Source organism: Sebastes umbrosus, chromosome 11 (assembly GCF_015220745.1).
Source record: "Sebastes umbrosus isolate fSebUmb1 chromosome 11, fSebUmb1.pri, whole genome shotgun sequence".
Taxonomy (NCBI): Eukaryota; Metazoa; Chordata; class Actinopteri; order Perciformes; family Sebastidae; genus Sebastes; species Sebastes umbrosus.
In genome coordinates this window covers 14,349,483-14,363,889 of record NC_051279.1, presented here as the reverse complement: position 1 = coordinate 14,363,889, position 14,407 = coordinate 14,349,483, and the positions used below count along the sequence as shown (strand labels likewise).

The 14,407-nt window shown below is 42.5% G+C and overlaps 1 protein-coding gene across 1 annotated transcript in view; it reads left to right on the top strand.

Annotated features, from left to right (window-relative positions):
- ephb6 (eph receptor B6) overlaps positions 1-14,407 on the top strand; it is a 46,790-nt gene that overhangs the window by 11,682 nt on the left and 20,701 nt on the right. Inside the window, exons 2-5 of the mRNA XM_037785478.1 lie at positions 1,693-1,757; positions 9,444-9,716; positions 10,920-11,089; positions 11,172-11,467. Coding sequence (XP_037641406.1) covers positions 1,693-1,757; positions 9,444-9,716; positions 10,920-11,089; positions 11,172-11,467 — 804 coding nt within the window. The remainder of the gene's footprint in view (positions 1-1,692; positions 1,758-9,443; positions 9,717-10,919; positions 11,090-11,171; positions 11,468-14,407) is intronic.

The following is a 14,407-nucleotide window of genomic DNA, read 5'->3' as shown; positions in this document are numbered from 1 at the left end:
TGGCTGCTGCTTTCCACAACGCTCTGTGTGTGTGTCAACAGCCCTTTAGGTGATTAGTGCTGTGCTTGATGAAATCAGGCACTGTGTGTTTTTCTCCATTAACTCCATCTGTGCAAGCATTCAAACCTGAAGTCTGATGTTTTTGCCACCTCTGTGTGCACGAGAAATTTTGGCCCGCATTCAATCGGCGGCTCCTCAACAGAACCAAGCACAGACTGTGCCAGACTGAAGGAACGGCAGCCGCCACGGTTTTGGAATACTAATGGGAAAATTCAAGGGCTTCAGTTTTGTGTGGGAAGCTGCCATGTGTCAGCACGCAGCACTCAGCATTTAAGTCACTTTGTGTGTCTGTGTCTGTGTATGTGTATGTGTGTGTGTGTGTGCGTGTGATTCCCTTGCCAGCTTGCTTTTTAAAGCACTTAAACCTAAAAGCAAATTATGGGAAAATACACTCCAACATAAAAGTCTATTCTCGTGCTTTCACTCTGTCACTAGAAATGAGCAAATGAATGTTAAGTCCAACTCTGAACGTCTCGCCCGCCACAAAACGACGAAGGTCCCCTTTGGGCCGAACTACGTGAAGCATCAGCAAATGTGACAGTAACTGTTATGGCCTTTTAAAGTTGGAACATGTGACCTTTAATCACGGTGCCCCATCAGGTCAATCAGTTAAATTTTTCAAACACCAGAACACTGTGCCAAATGCATCATCACTCAGAATCACTTATTAGGTTTGACAGATGCACACAGCTGGAGCACTTCCTGGTTTTATTGCATAGGGGGGGAAATGTCAACCTGGACGTGTTCCACTGGCAGTAGACCAACTGCCAACTACTTGTGGTATTTAAAGGTACAGTGTGTAAGATTTGGCAGAATCTAGCAGTGTGGTTGCAGATTGCAACCAACTGAGTAGCCCTCTGCTCACTCCTCTCTTTCTAAGACTGCGGTAACGTGAGCCGCAGAGTGCAAAACGTTGTATCATCGTTCACCTCGCTCAGAGGCCATCCTTACCATAATAACACTACTTCAGGAGCAACGGAAGTCAAACGGCGGCTGGCGGTACCACGGTTTTGCACTCGGCGGCTCACGTTACTGCAGTTTCACAAGCATGCCGGAGAACTATGGTGGTCTACGATGACGTAAGAATATGAAAGACTCTCTCTAGAGCCAGTGTTTGGTTTGTCCGTCCTGGGCGACTGTAATACATGGCGGTGCAACATGGCGGACTCCGTGAAGAGGACCCACTCCCTATATAGATATGAAGGGCTCATTCTAAGCTAACAAAAAACTAAACGATTATTAGTTTCAGGTGATTATACACTAATGAAAGCATAGTTACAAATATGATATTCCATTTCTAGATAGATTACACACTGTTCTTTAAACAAAAGGATAAAAGACTGTTCCCCCACGAAAACAATACTTCACAAAGTTCATCTCAACTTCAGTGTCACTGGAGCAGATCCAAGTTGTAGCTCTTGATGTAGCAAAGTCTGTGATTGAAGCCCTGAGAGAATATCTCATGATTACAAATTCTGTTTCACAGTCACATCTCCTTTTTATTTCGTAACAACTCACTCTGTTCAAGTTTAAGCTCTCGAGCAGCAATCAATAACATTAAAGTGAAAGCTGTACACCTTGTTTGTCTGTTTACTCACACCTTGTCTCTGTCTCTGCTTCCTCACCTGTCAGTGATGCTGATGGACACAACAGAGTCTACCTCAGAGCTGGGATGGACCACCTATCCAGACACGGGGGTAAGCAGGGACCTCACTCTCTCAATGTGCTTTCCAGCTGTTGGAGCATTAAAGCAGTCATGTTGGGGGGCCAATCAAATGTGTTGCACACGTGTTACACATGGTTACATTTACGGTTATAATCACATTGTTTGTTGGGCTTTGTGTTGTAACTCTGGGCTTTGTGGGGATTAAACACAACAATACATTACACTTTTTTTTAAAGAAATGGTCCTGATGGTAGGTAAACGTTCAACATAATCTGCTGATTATTTTCTTGATTAATCAATTAGTTGTGTCAGAAAATAGGGAGAAATGCTCATCTCCATTTCCTGGAGCCCGAGGTAACGTAGGCTATTCAAATTGCTTTTTTTTGTCTGACCAACCAGCCCGGTCGCACGAAAAGGCGTATGAATGACATGAGGCAAAAGCATGCAATAAGAACGCCATTCTTGCTTTTGGCGTGTCATTTGTACGTCATGTAGTCTGTACTGACTGCAATGTAAATGCATCTGTGTAAATATGCTACGCTCAGAGCTAGTGACGTAGAATAAAAAGTGAGAAAAACTGCTTAAAGCGGGTAGGAGGGGAAGTGGATGTGTCCAACATACATTGGACTTTCAATCAAGACACCGGTGTTTTGTTTTTAAGTTACATTTGTGACATGTTATGTTTTCTGTACTTATGTTACGTTGTTTCCGTATGATTTGTACTTAGTTTCCGTACTTATTTTAAGCCCAACCGTGATGTTTTTCCTAAACCCAAATGAGGTACTGCACCTCTATTCTAGTGTGTAATATTCACGCCTCAGCAAGGCAAAACGTGACTCTGACACGCTATCCTCTAGTGGACAAGCGGGTCTTATTACACGCTTTGGTATGATACCGGGTTGCATCAACAGTCCAAAACCCAAACATATTAATTTTACAATCATTCAAGACAAGCAAAAGCAGCAAATATCACATTTAAGAAAATGGAACCATCAAATGTTTGACATCTTTGTTTGAAAAATTACCTATTACATTAAAGTTACATTAAAAGGATGTGAGTTTTGGTATAGATTTGGTAAGATTAAAAAAATTTATATTTGTGTATTAGGTTGGTCGCTTCATGTAATTATGAGGACAATTTAATTATACATACTGTGTATATTCAGAAAAAAAGACTTGAAGTAGATGAAGAATAATCATTTCTGTGCTTCTCAACCAAAACATGACATATCCATTTCCAAGCTAGGTTGTCAAAAACAGACAAACATATTTACCGTGTCTAGAGATCCTTATACTCTGTAGACATGTTGATCCGGCTCACACATGTCCAAGCTCTTCAAGTCTGTTTAAAATAGAGTCAGTACAGACATTCACACATCAAAATCTAACATCAGCTTTTACTGGCTGGCACATTTTCCAAGGCTGCATTGATTGCGGTGATTCAAATAAACAGCAGGAATAAACAGCAGGCTTCCACTAAACCTTCTCTGCTGTTTGCTGTGGACACCTCATCTCTGCAAACAATTACCGTTTGCAGAAAGTTACCGCTTGAAGATTAGGAGTAAGGATATAAATGTTTAGTCATGGGTTAAGGCCGGGGTTATTATCTTGCGGGACGCCTGCCATCTGACATTGATTGGTGGTACTTTTGGCACACACAACCTGTGAATGAGCAAAATCTCACCTCGCCTTCGAGGCATCCTTAAGGGCTAAAATACTTCTTTTCTTTTCCTATTGGTCTCTACTGTGTTTTTTCATCTGTGATGAGATTGCTGTGACTGAACCATAGATCTGCCATTCTTGAGCTGCTTTTTTATTTAAGGTTGTCGCGTCGCCTTGAGCTGTGTAAATATGTGTGCTTGCGTGACTGTGCTAGGGTCAGCTCCCGGGTCAGTTAAATCCGCTCATCTGTGAGTGATTGTGGCTCAGTTCTAATATGGCTCATAATTACACACACACACACACGCGCGCGCGCGCACACACGCACACACACGCACACACACGCACACACACGCACACACACGCACACACACATCGTCTTCATTGTCATCATCTTTGAGATAATCAGTCAAACTGCATGTGAGAAACTGGAGGACGGCACTTGTACTTGTTAATATGGAGGAAATTCCTATGTGCCAATTACTCTACTAACAGTACAGAACAATATTATTTTCTCAGCCTCTCACCCTCCATACATGGACAATATGTGCAAAACATCTGATATATAGAGTATCACACAGTGCATGAAATGAAAATAAGTCATAACTCTTAACGCTACATTTAGACGTGCTAGTTTTGGCAAACAAGTGAGCCGACAATTACGACCGGCGACCACCAGAATTTCACATGCTGGCGGCTCAAATAGTGCCAGATGAAAAATACAGTAGTCTCAAAGCAACATCTGGCGAGCATACACACTCACATGGAGCCTTTTTATCTCGCCTAACACTAAAGTTTACGCGCCGTCATTATCGCCCCAGTCTGGCCTCCATAATTGTACATGATGTTTGATTAATTATGGCCCTGTGTGTGTTAGGAATTTGTGAACCATGATGGCAGCTGCTAATAGGAGGCCATGTGTGTGTGTGTGTGAGGGAGTTTGCGTGTGTGCGTGTGTGTGTGTGTGTGTGTGTGAGTGAGAGAGAGATGGAGTTAGTGTGCATGAGCAAGTCAAGCATTTGCATTTTTTTTCTTTATGGTCCCAGGATGAGAAGTGCTTCTGAGATGGAGATATGGTTATTTGACCCGCGGCATCAAGCTGAGAGAAGTAGAAAGACAGACCAAGAGAGGGGGAGAGAAAGAGGGAGGTTGTGTGTGTGTGTGTGTGTGTGTGTGTGTGTGTTCTTTTTTTAACCCGTTCATCACTTTTCTCTTCACATCCCATCTTTTCTTTTGCTCGAGGCTCTGTGTGGATATTCTTTTCTGCGCTCTCCTCCTGCTTCTTCTTGCCGTCTCCCCACTCTTTTAATGTACCGACAGGCAGCCCCTCTGCTTCTTTGTCTCTGCCTCTTTTAATCTTTCCTCCCTTCGCCCTTCACAGTCCCAGAGCCACTGGGTCTCTGCTTCATATTCTTCCTTTTATCCCCCCAAACTCAATCTCCACTCTGCCCCTTATTTCCCCTCAGTGTCAAACCAGCAGACTCTCCACTTCTTCTTACAGTTTGCTTTTATTCCCATTCCCCTTGTTTTCACACTCTACTCCTCCATTGTGTGTTTGCTTTGTGTGCACATGCATATGTCTTTGCTGTGCGTGCCTTTCCTTGCTTCTACGTGTGTGTTTGTGTGTGTCCGAGGCCTCGCCCCTCCCAGCGCTCTGTCACTGGAGAGATTGCGTGGCTCTATGGCATTTCGGTTCAAATTAAATCACCAAGATGAGTCGTCCCTACTTTTTTTTTTCTTTTCCAACGCTTCATCCACCGCCCCTCCCCAATCTGCCCGTTTTTTTTTCTTCTTCTTTCTTTCTTTATAAGGGAGGGATAAATCGAGACGAAGGGAGGGGAGAGGTGGGGGGCTTGGGGGTCAGAAAACAAATGAACGCTGTGTTTTTTCACAAAGGTGCAGAAGCAAACTTGCACGCAATGCCACACACAGACACCAGCTCTCTCTACATGACAGCCTTTTGCCACATGGTCAGACACACACACACATACACTCTCTGTTTACTATAGAGAGTCAATTTAAAAGATAATTTTGAAGGTCAAGAAAGTCACAGTTTGTCGCAGGTTTCTCGTACTCGAACTACATCTCTCGTCTCGCACAATATACGTCACCAACACTAGCTTAGCTATGTTCCACGCACAAATGAACTGTTTTCTTACCTGACGTGTTTTATCTAGTGACTCCTTGTCTTTTTGTCAGCTGCGGAGGGAAAGAGAAAGCTTCAGCGAGAGAGACGTCACTTACACGACTTTTGGGTGTCTTTCTATTTATGTATTTTCACAGTCTGATACTTGAACAGTTTTACAACAAACTGCAACTTTCTTGACTTGCAAAATTATCTTTTGAATTGACAAACATCAAATGTGTGATTCATGACGCAATTAAGACCAGATCGAAAAAATATTTGTCTCTTGTCGTTGACTACCGTTCATAATTTTCCAAAATAAGGTCCCATGGTGGTCCACCAGAAGGGGCGGGAGTCTGGGACTTTGCCTCTCTATTCTCCCACTTTTCTCCCCCCCCTGCTCCCCATCTGCATCCCTTCATCCCACCATGTGCTCTCTGTTGTCCCCTCCATCCGATTCCCCTCATCCCCATGTCTGACAGAGAGTGAATCACGGCGCGGGAGAGAGAGAAAGCGGTCCTTTCACTCCATTAGACTGACAGCACCTCAGACTCTGTCTATCTGCTCACTGATCTTATCATTATTCCAATTGGACCAAATATGAATGCACTCCCTCATGTGTGATGCTACAAAGGTTTCTGTTCACATTGGCTGTCAGAAGCACACAGAGAAAGAGACACGAGCATGCAGAGATACACTAACACGCACTAACACAGAAACACACACGCCCTGATAGGGTGTCAGGACCTTTTGTCCATTGCCATTGTTGCATGGAGAATAATGATGATGAGGCCTAATGCATAATTCCTCTGTGTTATAACAAAAAAGCCCTGCTTGTCACTTAGGGCTACACAGGCTTAAAGCAGAGCCTTTTCATCCTTGGAGGCACCGTACTGTATAATTGGTGAAACTAAACCCCTCGCCTACATTTACATTTTGACTCAGCTGACACAGTCTCATACAGAGCCGCGTCTCCGCGCTGCTCTTTTTTTTTTTTTTTCTCCATGAAGCTACAAAACTCACGTCCAAATCCATTTGTTCATCTACAAGTATTCAGATTCCCTAAAATATGACAAAATCTGCGTTTTATTACACAACAGCTGCCACAAGTCAGACACACAAGTCTCCGCCACCTGTCACATGTGAACAATGATACACATGCAATTGCCAAACCAGAGCAAGAGAAAAACTAACCACATGTCACATTATTAAACTGAGTTATTGTTATTATAATGCATTATTATACTACTATAACTAGGGCTGCCCCCTCTTAGTCGATTAGTTAACTAATCTGTCATTTTGGTCATAGTCGACTAAGATTTCTTTAGTCGATTAGTGTTTTTTAATGCTTTTTGCATGCTGAATGACTTATTTCAGCCAGTTCTCATCCCCATGTAGTTAAATACCGAGGCTTTGTCACGGCTGTCGGCGTTCAGTACCACCACATATGGTACCCTTTGGTGACGGTATGAAACCGGGCGTTCCATTACCTATAATGTAAATCCATCCGCGGCAACAGTAACAGTCCGAGAAACTGCGCCGTGAGTGTGGTGACGTAGTTTATAGAGCGAAAGAGACACACAAGGCGGGCAGGAGGGGAGGTGGATGGGTCCAACAAACACAAGGCTTTCATCCAGGAGGCCGCTGTTCATGTCCCGTGCGTCACGTTATAATCAGCTGTTTGTTCATGTCCCCGTTCACAATGTTCAGTGTCATTTTTACTCTACACTATACAACTATAGTGGTTTTGTTGCCTAAACATAAAGTGACGCAAAGGGTAACTATAGTGGTTTTGATGTGATGCCAAGGGACGTGACAAAGCGGCGGTATGTGACGAGGGATGTGAACGTGTTGCTTATTTTCAAGAAACTTATGAGCACATCTCTGGTAAAGATTTAAAGTGGTGCTTTTGTGTGATTCTTTGTGGAGAAACTCAGATCTGTCCATTGAAGCAACTAATCGATTAGTTGACAAAATTGTACGAGGCTTAGTAGACTAAGAATTTCTTTGGTCGAGGACAGCCCTAACTGTAACATATTCAATTGGAAAATGCCAATATCATCTTTTAGATTGTCTGTTTTGCTGTCTGAGTTTGAAATATTTGTCTCTGATATGTCCGCCTCCATCCCAATATAATAGAGGTGAATGGACTTGTGTTTTTGGTGTTCAAAGCTTTGAAGAACTCATTTTAAAAATTCAATTTTAACATATCTTTTCAGAAGTGTCCTTGTAACGGATTCTGAAAAACAGTATTTTGTGCTGAAGAAATAGTCCCTTTGAAAACCATCAACATTGTGTTCTGTATATTAACCAGAGTAATCAGGACAGCGTTTCTGAAAAGACCCTTTGATGATGAAATTTCGAAAAGGACGATCTGTTGGTCGGTCGGACAGGCTGATGTATCTCAACGAATATTATTGGATGAATAGCCATGAAATTTGGTACAGACGTTCATGTTCCCCTCAGGATGAATTTTAAAAACTTGGTACTCCCTAAACTGTTCATCTTGCAACATTATCGGGTCAAAATTTGAATTTGTCCAATACTTTTGTTTATGACAAAATACCTGCAAAACCAATGATGTTACATGGTGTTTTGTTTTAATAAGAAAACGCTAGCATGCTAACACATTAAGCTAAGACCGTGAACATGGTAAACATTATTGCCAGCCATAGACTGCATATAAAATAGTCACCCATACGTCACCCATTCATTTGTAGACTGCCATTTCGAATTTTTTTGACTTCAGCATTTTGGCCGGTGCCATCTTGTTTTTTTGCAGCCAGAAGTGACACAAGAGGGTGGAGCTAAGTACAACTGAAGGCTTCATACGACATTTTTAGGCGACCAAAATGTTATAATTAACTTTCATGAACAGAAAAGACACTGTGAAAGTTGTAAGACGAAATCACGGACACCCTGAGACCGGACAACGCTGCGGTAGCGACCTGTCAATCACAAGGTAGCCACGCTCTAAAGCATCCCATGCTTTATGGTCTATTTGACTCTAAATGGGACCATAATTTACTAAATGACATAATTCTGTATTAAAGAAGTCTTGAAACTAATAATTGAGACCATAAACTCATGTTTACAATGTTTACTGAGGTAATAAATCAAGTGAGAAGTAGGCTCATTTTCTCATAGACTCCTATATATATATCAGACTTCTTTTTGCAACCAGAGGAGTCGCCCCCTGCTGGCTGTTAGAGAGAATGCAAGTTTAAGGCACTTCAGCATTGGCTTCACTTTTCAGAGCTGGAGGTTGCCGCCTGGTGTTATCAATGTCACTGTGAGCATGCTGATGTTGATGCAAAGCCTCACAGATGTGGACTCTTGAACCACAAAAAACATCCATTCACCTTCATAATATTGTGGCAGGACATATAAAACACACACAATGATCTAAATGGCTAGATTCCAGTTGAAGTGAGAAAATACATATGTCTTGCTGTGTTGTGCTTTAGGGGTATGGTTCAAGTGGTATAATTAAATTCTGGTTTTATAATCATTGATTACCTAATTAGATAGAGGAAAGTCTATAGTGGATAACTAGGACATAGAGATGACCTACATCACTGGGGACAGTAAAAGAACATTTCATTTCACATGTAGATGCAATGTGTACAGTATGTGTTATATCAGAACAAATCAAATACTCTATCTCACTAGGGATGAAGATGTCAAACAATAGTGTGTGATGTTAGTAAAGGACAGGACCCACATGTCAGCAACACCAACAATATGCTCAATATTTACCCTGTAACATGTAAACTATCTCTTAAGATGTATGGAAGATTCATAACTGTGGACAAACCATAAACACAGCAGGGTTTTTACAGGCTGGTTTTAGAGCTCCCTGCTTCAGATCGTGTTTCTCTTTTACACAGTTGAGTTTACACAAGCTCATAATATTGTTTCTGTCTCTCTCAGTGGGATGAGGTCAGCGTCCTGGACGACCGCGGGAAGCTCATACGAACCTTCGAGGTCTGTAATGTCAACCAAAATCCTCGTGTGCAAGACAACTGGTTGGCTACGCCCTTCCTGTACCGCCACTCTGCTCCACGGGTGTTTGTCACGCTGCGCTTCTCGGTGCGTGACTGTGCCAGCCTGAGATCACCGTCACCCACCTGCCGAGAGACACTCACCCTGTACTACAAACAGGCCGACTCCCAGAGAGAGCTGGAGAGGACATGGGCAGCTGAGGTGAGGCACAATAACCATCATTTTGAATTTACATAACATAAATAAAAATATCCTTCTACGTTGTTTTTAGGACTCATTTACACTTATAATAATTGTGTTTATATAACAGATTCCCGGGCAGAAATTGGGTCAAAAGTTGTACACAAGCCCTTATTTTCTTTACACATCTCCACTGACAAACACAGCTTTTTTGTAAAACACCCAGCCCAGTTTGAATCCAGAGTATCGCAGTAGAGCATATCCTCATTATCAGCTATTAACTTCACCAGTCAAATGTTTTCCCAAATCAGACGAGGAGAGTAAAAACTGATCCGTGTGTGCAGCACAGCTGAAGGGGAAATTAGCACCTAAACATTGATGTTACACCAACACAGCAAAACCTCCCATCATCTCATGACAGGGAGTAATTGTATAATCATCCTGATTATTGTTGTGCTTGTCAAGAAAAGCTGTTGAGATTGACGGTCTCTTTGGGCCACGCTGGTGTGAAGCACATACTTGTTGAGGACTGTGGTTTACAAAATGCACACATTGTGGTCTCCAGAAATGACACTTCTGTCCCACTAATTACATCTTTAAGGCATAAAATATACGACTGTGACCGGTTAACACTCATTGCAGGAAATTCTCTGAACCTCATGTGTTGGATGCCGACTGTCCAAAGATGTTTTATTTATTTATGCATTCAGTTGTTGTTTTTTTCTGGGACATTTTGAGCTACTGAGTCTGAATTGCCGGAGCTACATGTGCAATCTTAGTCACAGTGGGGGGATGCAGTATTTGTATAGATGAATGCATTTCTCCTTAGGGAAGCGAGATGCTTTTTAAAAATGCAAATGAAAGCCTGATGAGGAATCAGAGGAGAGTCGCAGAAGAGTCAGGAAGCACTGCAGCGCTGAAAGTCTTCACAGGGACTTGAGCACGAACCCCCACTGGGACCTGCATACATCCAACTCTTCTCACTAAACCACTTCATATCATACGTGTGCTCAGGAAAAATACAGCAAACATCTGAGCTTCTTTTGATTTAATGTACTGTATCTTTCCGATCCTTATCCATCTATCACCAAGTTTATTTTAAGGTCCATAATTTCCCTCTTGTTTACTTGTTTCCTTCCTGTCAACCACACATTCTCTCTTCTGTTTTCTCTTGACCACTAATTATTATCTTTCCCTGTCCACTCTGCTCTTTCCTCACCGCAGCCGTCCAGCGGAGAGAAGGACACCAGGGAGGGTTGGGTGAAGATCGACACCATCGCGGCTGATAAGAGTTTCTCCAAGGTGGAGCCCAGTTCACCTCACCAGTATCAACCCAACAGATACAGCCGAATCAACATCAAGACACGCAGCTTCGCCCCACTCACACGCAATGGGTACTCATCATTGCTCATGTTTCACTAACATCATCCCTCCCAAAGGGTCTGAATGTCCTCTAACACGTGACCTTTGTTTCAGATTCGTCCTGGCCATCGTCGACAGCGGAGCTTGTGTTTCCCTCATGGGTGTGTCCATCTTCTACCGCCGCTGTCCAGCCACCAGCGTGAACTTGGCGTCCTATCCGGCGACTCCCTCAGGGGCGGAGCCGACCGCCTTAGTTCCCCTGAGCGGGACATGCGTCCCCCACAGCAAAGCACAGGGAGGCACGCCCCCTCGTATGCACTGCAATGCTGAAGGCGAGTGGATGGTTCCTGTGGGAGGATGTGTCTGTGATGAAGGCCATGAGCCGAACCTCAATGGATCCGCCTGCTTGGGTAAGTCTGAGGAAAACTGATCAGCTTGATTCTTATCTCAACATTATGTCCATTTAATGTTATATGTAAAGTGGCTAGAGTATATCAGCCTTGTTGTAATGGTTAAATTCAGCAATTTAGTAACGCACCTTCATAAAGCTAGGTGACTTGCGAGAGACTTATCACATAAAGAACGGCTAAAATTGATGCAGCAGAGGCCAACATATCCCGACATATCTCTAATATCGGTCACACTCCAAAAACATTGGCTCCTACACTTCCCATCATGCAACTAGATTAACCCTCCAGTTTGTGATGCAGGTCTTCTATTAAAAGTCTGTAGCTCAAGCTGAGATAACCCTGCTCATGACATCACTCACATTATTTTCTGAGACTTGACAAAACTCTGCTTAGAGTTACAAGACATCATACAACCGTTTTCACATGCAGAGTAGGGCTGTCTCTTTTTTCAAAAGTTGAAACAAATTTCAACAAACACATAATTTGTTAGGGTTAGGGTTAGTTCTTATTCCCAGGGTGTAAAATATGATGCTTTGTCACGCGTGTGATACCAAACCACAAGGCACCCTTTAGCGCCTTCATGTTTGTGTCCCGTATTCATAACGTTCAGTTTCATTTTCACTGTACAAACATAGTCATTTTAAGCCCAACCATGTTGTTTTAACTGTAGTGGTTTTGTTGGTTAAACGTAAGTAAGTTTTTTTGTTTGAATTCTCAACGTTAACTATGTGTTTACTGCGACCGTAAAGTGATGCCAAGGGGTCTAACAAAGCCTCAAAGTATGTGAATGTTTTGTCATTTACTGTTGACTTTGATCGGTGAATTTCCCCTTTAAATGCACAAAGTGTAGTGAACTAAGATGTCCAAAAACAAATACTGGTGATCAGTCAACTTTTCGGGTCAATGTTGACTTCCTGTCAGTTCTCTTCTTGGTATTCGCTGAGATATGAAGCGTCTGGATCAATACTGAAAGGAGCTGCTGTCACTCTGATACACAACTGTGTTTGATGCAGAGACCTGAGGGGAACGAGGGCAGACAGGTCGAGTCGAGTTGAGATGAGCCGGGGAGAGGCAGTATAGTATCCATGCGGTACATTTGTAGTGATGTAACCTTTGCATATATTCTGTAATAAATATAAAATGGTAGGTAAAATGGAGTTTTACGGACATACCTTCAGCTGCTATATTGGTAATTTACTGTTAACTTTACTGGAGAGGAGAGGAAGTGGTCAGCATTTGCAAAACTGGTCAAAAACATTTTCACTTCTCAAAGTGGGAAAAAAGAAGAAGTAGAAAAAAAATGGAGAGATGTCCAGACGGACAGGAAGGATCTAGGGAGAGTGCAGGAGGAGGGAGAGAGGACGAGAGGGAGAGAGCCACAGTGAGAGGGATGTGACACATTTAGGTCATGGCGATGTAAAGGCCACTCGTCTGTGAACAAGTGACAGAAACCGCAGGGGGAGAGAGGGGGAGTGGAGGGAAAACAGGGAGAGGTGGAGGGAGAGTGAAAGATAGGAGGATGCAAGTTAATGACTTAAAGAACTGAGCAGGCAAAAAATTCCCAGGGCGTGAAGGCAAAAGAGTGGATGAGTGTCTCTTTGTGTGCACAAGTGTATCGCACTACTATGCTGATTATGTGTTTTCCACATATGTCTGTGAATGCTGGGATTACATTTAAAAACTAAAGTCCACCAGGAATTTCTATGGCCATAATTGCTCAACTCCCTCGCATGGGGGCCCTCAAAGTCTAACTGACTCCAGCACAATTAATCCTCCAATCCTGCCAAGTCAGCTGTGAAATGTCTTCATGCTCTTTTGCTTTACATCTGCACTCGGCCCGCCACTTGTGTTTGTCTGCATCTGATTGATATTTACTGACAAATCATCCCTCGAAACTGCTCAGCTGCCGTGGCAAAGGCTTCCACTGACCGTCTATGAATGATTCAACACATTGCTGCCCACGCTGCTCCGGCTTTTTGTTCTCATTTGATTATGTTTTGTTGATCACTCCGCTGACTAATGATGTGGATTGGCATCATTACATTGTTGTCCTCGCTGGCTCCCTGGGAATGTGGAGAAAAGAGACAGATGGTTAACTGGCGATGCAGTCGTCAGGAATTATTAACAGCAGTCGATCCGTGTTCTCATCACAAAGTGGAGCACCGAACTTTCTTAACTAGTCAAACTTGTACATTTTGTTCTTGTTTGAATTAAAGCACCGAGAGCATTTAATAATAGCACAAGCTGAGCAAATAAAAGGCTGTACTGCACTGAACTTGCGTATTGGTTGGAAGCTGTAATTAAAGACACGCCATTCTGCAAAATGGTCATTGTTTTTCAAGCGACTGCACTTTGAGAGGAAAAAAAACACTTTATCAAGAAGTTAACTGACATTTATTTCCAATTATAAGTGTGTCATCTTAACCTACATTATTTAGCGCACTAACGAGTACCCGTTGAGGATTTTTTTTCTCCATTTTTCACTATTTCATATTGAGCTTCTTGCTATTTAAGTAAATCACTACTGTGAGAATTAATGCTGCTTGATATCCAGTTGAGAATACTAACTACACCCAGCACAGCTTTTCCCCCTCAAGCAACACATAATTTTTAGGGACAAATAAGGGACTCTGGATCCCTCCTCCTCTCGGTCTCATGTGAATATGAATATCAGTGTTAAATGATTGCCTTTAACTACACACAGCTCTAATAGCTTTCTATTTTAAGATTCAAGGGGTTCATAATGTATTTCTTTATTTGTGAAAGTGGATTATTACAGCAAGGACTTAAGACTCTAAAACTAAAAAAAATAAGGTATACACCAAGTGCGGATGTGAACTATCATGTTTTTGTCTTAGCAATTATTTTCTTTTCTTTTTTTATATTATATTCATTAAACATTAACATTTGACGCATTGTCACGGTGCAGGGAGAAGCACG